Source organism: Coffea arabica, chromosome 5e, assembly GCF_036785885.1.
Source record: "Coffea arabica cultivar ET-39 chromosome 5e, Coffea Arabica ET-39 HiFi, whole genome shotgun sequence".
Lineage (NCBI taxonomy): Eukaryota > Viridiplantae > Streptophyta > Magnoliopsida > Gentianales > Rubiaceae > Coffea > Coffea arabica.
This window is the reverse complement of record NC_092318.1, coordinates 53125563-53133041: the sequence shown is the minus strand read 5'-3', so window position 1 is coordinate 53133041 and position 7479 is coordinate 53125563. Positions and strand designations below refer to the sequence as shown.

The window sequence follows — 7479 nt, the reverse complement described above, 5'->3', positions numbered from 1 at the left end:
TTTTAGGAACAAGCATCCATTACAAACATCAAAATATTCTACATGACTCCCATTACAGATCTCAGGTTTGCAAAGCCAATAATACACAGTAAACATACAAGCAACAACCCTAACAATCCAGCAAACCTAGTTGCATTATTCAAGGCACGAGGAAAGGCCAATCCTGTACTTACTCTGACCTTCATTAGTACGACAACAGACACCATATCCAATCTAAAATGTTTTACATGACTCGCATCATAGAACTCAGGTTTGCAAAGCCAATCATACGCAGTAAACATACATTATCCAATCCCACAAACCTAGTTGCATTATTCAAGGCATGTCAACCAAGGAAAGGCCAATTCCTGTAATGACCTTCATTAGTATGACAACAGACACCATATGGTCCACATATCCAATCTAAAATGTATCGGCCAATGCTCAGCAGGAACCAAGCATGCTTACACAGACACCATTGTTCGCTGAGACCCTTTGTTGAGGGTATCAACATCCTCAAGAGGCTGATGTGTGACATCTGGCTTCTCAAGGACGCTTGGATTCACACTGTCGATTTCCTCAATGCTAGAAGAAATGGCTTCAAAGATCAGAGCCTTCACTTCTTGGAACCTCTCTTCAGAAAGGGATACCTCAGCTAAGAGCCTCCAAGCATTTTCCTCAGATGCCTCCTCATAATCTTTCTTCTGTTTCAGCACCATATGCCCACTAATCTCCCAAACTGCTGGGTTAACTTGTGTGTCAAGTAGCTCAGCGCTTACTTCTCCAAGAGCTTGTTTCTCAGCATAGCACTATCAATTCCATCCAACAAGAAAGAGGTCAGATGTTACAGCCAAACAAAATAAACCAGTAAGCAGGAGTACAAGTAACACTCACGACGTGCAAGGTCACCATGAGAAAATACATAACCGGAAATGCTTACCTGTGGGAACAGGAAAATTCTTTTTCCAGAATCCGAGATAAGAACATTGTAAGGGACATTAGTTTCTTGAAGGCAGATGCAGGAGTCAGCGACAACATTGGACAAATCCTTGAGAGTATTTCCACCCTCAAACACAAGACCCCTGACTGGATATTTCAGAAGTTCTGAGAGTTGCACCCCACCTTTTGTGGTGGTGATCTTCTTAGAGGGAGCCTTCTCAATGGGAAATGGCACAGCCAGGTAGTAGGCCTTTAATTAGAAAAACAAATTACTTAGTCCAGAATTCGTTATAGAGAACTTTCCAACTATGAAATCAAATTAGCAGAGCTTAACGGTACACCATGTAGATGGCAGATTGGAACCTGGAAATGAAGATGGTTGATGGTGGCAAATGCACCCAAGCTGTTGTAACCCAATCGGAAGTATGGGCTTCGAGCCTCTGCAGCCATGTACAGAGCAAGCAACAAGCTATCATGGTCAATGCTCTGAGGCAAGCAATCGAGAATTTGAGGGATTAACAGCACATGTCCATACTCAATAGGACTGACCTGTTAATTAAACAGGACGAATTCAGCTAAAAACAGATGAAATTCTAACAAAAATCAATTACAATGACCATGAAAGGTAAAGTAACAAACGTTTATGGCAACAACACTTGGTGAGTTCTCAGTATCAATGAGTGCACTTGGCAAGAACTGGACTTCATCGCCCGGCTCAAACTGAAAGAGGATCTCTTCCTGCCCAACTTTAGTAAAGTTGAATTTGGTCTCATCAAAGGGCTGCAAAACCTTATCAACTCGAAACTCAGTGGGCCTCTTCTTAAGGTGCCTGCCCTCATTCAGCTGAGCAATAAAGCCATATTCACCAGGAATCACCTATTCCAACATTCGTTGTTTGCATCAATGTCATATAGGATTCTCGAGCAAGACATTTTAGAGCCTCAAAACCAAACAGATAATAGATAGTAAAAAGGGAGAAAGCAAAAACCTTGGTTTCACAGGCAGTAACATCATAGCGAAAGAGCCCTCTTTGCATCCGACCCTCCCACTACAGTCAAATTGCTACTCTCAGCACGCATATGTAAAAATAAGAGTTTAATTTAATACCCTAGCATTCTTACGAAATATACCTCCCCGAGCAGGAGAGATTCCAGGAAAGGAACCGGAGGTTCTTTGTTCTCACAGCTAAGGCCATCCTTCTCATTAGCAACTTCGTTCAACCTCTTAAAACGATACAAAGGCAGCTTTGCGCCTAGTGTCCAATCAACAGACAGAACCAAATACTACACTTCAGCCCCAGAAACACGAACATATAAAACAAGAAATTTAATAATCACGGTGCAACAATTGATCAAGTACCTGGAAGGCAACAGTTCTTGAGGCAATTTCGGCCGCACCCCCCTCCTTGGCGAGCAGCACCTTCCTCCGCCTCTTCCTTTTGGTAGTTGGAAACGACAGTAGGAACCCTCTTAATTCTCAGCATTTTTCATACAAGTTTTCAAATTTCCCACAGGGCAGCAATTAAAAGTCAATGAAACCAATCAAAAGCAGAGATTCTTTGTTGGTAACAGAATTCGGCGTACTTAAACACTTGAGCGGTGAAAGTATAATTTTAGTAGTGCGAAAAATCAATTTTAACTTTAAAATACTGCTATATAAATTAGACCTAATAAAAAACTTAATGACCGCCGCCGGCGAGGAAGAGGAGGTCGGAAGGGCTGCCGCCTTCAGAGGGCAAGGCGCCTCGTCCGCCGTGCGGCGAAGGGTTGTTGCTCTCGCTTAGACAACCCTTGCGTCGTACTGTTCGGACATGTATGAGAGGGCGGAAAGCTCTGTGTATAGCCGTGATGTCTGCAACTCGTTTAATCCTGGGTCTTACCCCTGCACCTATCAAACCTGCAATTACCAAATCGCATTAACACACCTTTGTTTCCAGCCTCCAGGGGGTGGTTGATAGCGATTGCAGAGATTCAATCGATTAAACTATATCCCGCTCGGTTGGCTAGCTGTAGAAGCAAGGCAGGAAGGGGAGGGTTTGGTCTGCAAAAGGAGGAGATTTGCTGCTGGTTTTTTGCTGGGTGATTTGGAGGGCGGAGATGGCAATGAAAGGCGGGTGTATATATAGTAATTACATTATCCGAAGATAAGAGTTGGGCGGGTTGTAGCAGTGGTTATGGTTGCGCCTGATTGGAGGGAGTGGTCCCTATGGGCTATGAGTGTGTTTGGATTGTAAGTTATTTGAGATATTTTTACTGTAGCATTTTTTGTGATGTAATATATGTGAGATAAAAAGATAATTGAAAAGATAAAAAGGTATATTGGAAATTGTAATGGTGATATAAGCAAATATATTTGGGCAAATAACTTACAATCCAAACACACTCATTGACACTGCTGAATGGGGACCGAATCCGGGTATGGGGTCAAAAAAGGGTGTATGTAGTGGGGCAAACCCACGCATGACACGTGTCAGCTCGGCGTACCAAGTCGGCACTTGAGATCCCGCAGTCCGGGCGTATCAGCTTGAAATAAGGGAAGACAGCCCGGTCTTGGCCGCCGCCTCCGAACCCTAAGGGGCCATCGTACAAAACCCTAGGGGGACTCCGAACCTAAGGGGACACTCACATCTACATGGAAACTACTACCCGTTAAGCCTATAAATATAGCACTTCTTGACAACTCAAGATACGCTATCTACAGTACTATACACTGTTATCCTATTTCCTAAGCTCTACTGACTTGACCGTCAGAGCTATTCCGGGGACTCCAGTCCCGCCGGTGTTCTTTCTCTGCAGGCCTGCCCGCTTGATTTCCCCTCTCAGTCCGGTGGCACTCAGCCAGCCCGGCGTTGAGCAGCTCAGCTCGGACAGCATCCTTGGCAGTCGCATCAGTGTACAAAATTTTTACTTCTACGGTATTTTATTATGGAGTATTCATATTTTGTGATTTCATTGGATACTTTTATAAATATAAAATTTGTAGTGAAGTTTATTCATGTGTTGTTTTCGGATTATCAACAACTTAAAAAGAACGCTGAACCCTTGATACTCTCCATTTGTCCAATTTGAGGCTGAGGCAAGAGGCAAGAAGTGAGTAGTGATTTCCAAAATAATGAGCCAGTGTTTGATCGGAGCTTTTGAGACGCAAATTGACTTACGATAACGACATGATGTTTGTGAAGTAAAAAATTAATTTAAAAATATGTTAAGATAATATTTTAAAAGTTTTTTTAAATATATATGAGATAAAATGATAGTTAAAAATATGTCAATAAAATATTTATAAATTTTTTTACATAAAAAGGTATTTTTTAAAAAAAATTTCATATAAAATGTGGTTAAAAAATATGTTACGAGAATATTGTACAAATTTTTGGTGGAAAAGTCGCATTCCAAATGGGACCGCTCAGGGAGAAAATTAGCCTCCTTTCGTGAACCGCTTTTTGTAAACGGATGTGGATTTGAGTTGAATACAATCCCAAAAAAAAAAAGAGCCAAGTATTTATGTAGTGTCATGAATCCAACGCTGATAGTGTATGCGTCGTCAGTGTAGGAAAGATTTACTTTTAACATAATTGAGCTGAACTTGACTTTTAACCTTGCTCGGACTCCGTGGAGAGCTCTAAAAAGAAAAATAAAAAAGAGAAGAGCTCCCAGCGTAAATCTCGAGTTTGAACTTGAGCTCAAGTTCAATCCTGGATTAAAATTAAATTTAGTACTAAACGTAGAAATTTAACGATGAATAGCCTTTTTATTACAAATTTTTTTTTTCCAATAGGGAATAAATAGATTTGCAAAGTGCAGGAAAAAAATTTTTGAATTCAAAACTGCTAATTCAATCTTACTCACTACACCAAATATCCATTTGACTATGAATAGGCACGAATTAAATAGGCTAGTTGGATAAGCTCCCATTGAAGTTTAATTCATTCGTCGCTGGGGTCAGGTTTTCATCATTAAGCTTAGATAGATTATAGGATCAACTAATTGAGTTTTATACGTAATAACCGAATAGATGTACCGATGGAGTGACGAGCTAAAACGAGTCTATTTCAACGCTTTTGTCTGAAATTTGAGTCGGCTTAATTCTACGGGTCCTACCTAAGACGTGTCCGAGCGTCCAACTTTTATTTAAGTAGGATAAGCATTTCACCGTATCAATAATTGCGATGGGATGGAGTTTTATCTTTTGCAACAATATCATTTATGTTGACGCTCAATTGTTGGCCTATCATCGCGACGCCAGCAATAGGATTGGAACGCAACCTTGTTTTCAGAACCAGACCGGATATCGACTCGGCCGAGATCAGGGGTCAGGGGTCAATGGGTTCGACCGGGAATTGATAGGGGTCGAACCGGATGACGTCATAAATAAAAATTATTTAAAAATTAAAATATTATATATAAAATATCTAATAATATATTAATATTAATAAATGTATATTCATATATATTTGATGTTTCAAATATATTTAACAAGAAAATAAAAAAAAATTAGAACAATCAAGTAGCAATTTATGTTATTTAATAAATATTAACAAGTTAAGAATTAAAATTATGAGTTTAATTGAAAAATAACATCAAATTTTAGGACAATATTTATAAAGTATGAAATATTTGAGATATATTAATAAGTTTTAACAATTTAGGGGGCCAAAACATAATATTGAAAAAATTGAGTTTTTTTTTTTAAAAAAAAGCTACGCCACCCCACGCCCGTTGCTATTCCTACCGAACAGTGTTAGTGTTAGCGCCAATTGAGAAAAACTGAGCTGATGACAAGTGACAACCTATGTTTTCAGAACCGGACCGGATAGCGACTCGGCCGAGGTCAGGGGTCAGGGGTCAATGGGTTCGACCGGGGGTCGATAGGGGTCGAACCGGATGACGTCATAAATAAAAATTATTTAAAAATTAAAATATTATATATATAATATCTAATAATATATTGATATTAATAAAGGCATATTCATATATATTTGATGTTTCAAATATATTTAACAAGAAAATACAAAGAAATTAGAACAATCAAGTAGCAATTTATATTATTTAATAAATATTAACAAGTTTAGAATTAAAATTATGAATTTAATTGAAAAATAACATCAAATTTTAGGACAATATTTATAAAGTATCAAATATTTGAGCTATATCAATAAGTTTTAACAATTTAGGGGGTCAAAACATAATATTAAAAAGTTTGAATTTTTTTTAAAAAAAATTACTGTTGAACCGGAAAAACCGGTTTTTTCCCGGTCAAACCCGGTCAAACCCGGTTTTTGACCGGCTTTGACCGGATTTTAAATTTCCGGTTTTCTAATGTGACTCGGACCGGCTACCTGGCCGGTTTCCGGTTCGACCGGTTCGACCGGCCGGTCCGGTCCGAGTCTGAAAACAGAGGTGACAACAGGTTTGTCTAACAATTAGCTGGTGCCTGCGAGACGAGGACACGTAGGTCCCACCTTAAACGCTCACCTTTATAGATTATCGAGGTGCTGACTAACTAGTCTCGGCCACATGAAACTATTGAACCGAAAAAATCGGTTTTTTCCCGGTCAAATTCGATTTTTGACCGACTTTGACCGGATTTTAAATTTTCGGTTTTCTACCCTGACTCGGACCGGATACTTGACCGGTTTTCGGTTCGATCGACCGATCTGGTCCGAGTTTCAAAACAGAGCTTCCATGGTGGGGATGGGCCTCCCCTTTTGCATTTCCACGGAGAGAAGACGGATAGGGACGGGAGGAGAGCGGTCCACTGGAGTTAACTGTACGGGCATCTGTACCAAGATAACGGCGTTCATAATTCGTATTTTGAGAGCTGATTAGTGATTACGTGAGAAACACGCACCACCGCAAGGGAAACGGAAAAAAGGTGAGGCACGTACTATAAGCAATAGCCTACACGAACTCATTAACTTTTTTTCTGAGAAACAAAAGAAAATGAATTCACGGCTTCATGATGGATTGGGGGAAAAATACAAAAAAATACGTGCACACGGAAATTTCTTGGCTTGGAAAAGGATCTCCGAAGTATCTTCCGCCGTGGACTCGACTGGCCTGATTGTATGGCGAGCGTTGCCCGTCGTGTAATAAAAGTAGGCATTCCATCTTCCCAGCTTGTGGGTCCCACCGTCAACGATCGTTTTACATTTCAAAGTACTATTTTGCAGCTGTGCAGACGAACACGCTCTTCTGCTCAATGCCGCAGTTAATTGGACGATTTCTTTAATATATTTTCAAAAAAAAAACTTTTTTAGCCCTTCATATTTAAAATTAACCACAATAGTCTCTCAAATATAAAAAGTCTGCTAAATTGGTCCTAAAAGTCGTTTTCGCTCACTTCTCTAACCAAGAAGTGCGCGCTTCTCTCACTTACCCATAAATTCAAGGACAAAAATAAAAACACATTTCATTTCCTCTTAAAAAATATGTTAGCCACCAAAATCCTAAATACAAACCTCGATTGAACAAGGGAGGTTTTAATTTTTTTCATTTTTCAATATCATGTTGACGATGGTGCCAACAATCAAGGTACAAAGATCATATTGCTTTTACACCA

At 39.7% G+C, this 7479-nt stretch overlaps 1 protein-coding gene across 1 annotated transcript; it reads right to left on the bottom strand.

Moving 5' to 3' along the window:
• Positions 1-3010, bottom strand: LOC113743283 (GDP-L-galactose phosphorylase 2-like). The gene is made up of 7 exons (XM_027271254.2): positions 2278-3010; positions 2049-2170; positions 1907-1966; positions 1558-1794; positions 1282-1467; positions 920-1168; positions 1-788 (listed from the first exon to the last, which is right to left on the bottom strand). The coding sequence occupies exons 1-7, from the start codon at positions 2399-2401 to the stop codon at positions 444-446; spliced, it is 1323 nt and encodes a 440-aa protein (XP_027127055.1). The 5' UTR covers positions 2402-3010; the 3' UTR covers positions 1-443.
• Between the last annotated feature and the right edge of the window lie 4469 nt (positions 3011-7479).

Excerpts from the sequence above, each read along its gene's own strand:
- LOC113743283 (XM_027271254.2), bottom strand. The coding sequence starts at position 2,401 with ATGCTGAGAATTAAGAGGGTTCCTACTGTCGTTTCCAACTACCAAAAG. Across the intron at positions 1,795-1,906 it reads TTACTGCCTGTGAAACCAAG|GTGATTCCTGGTGAATATGG; the intron begins GTTTTTGCTTTC and ends ATGTTGGAATAG. Across the intron at positions 789-919 it reads GAATTTTCCTGTTCCCACAG|TGCTATGCTGAGAAACAAGC; the intron begins GTAAGCATTTCC and ends TGGAATTGATAG.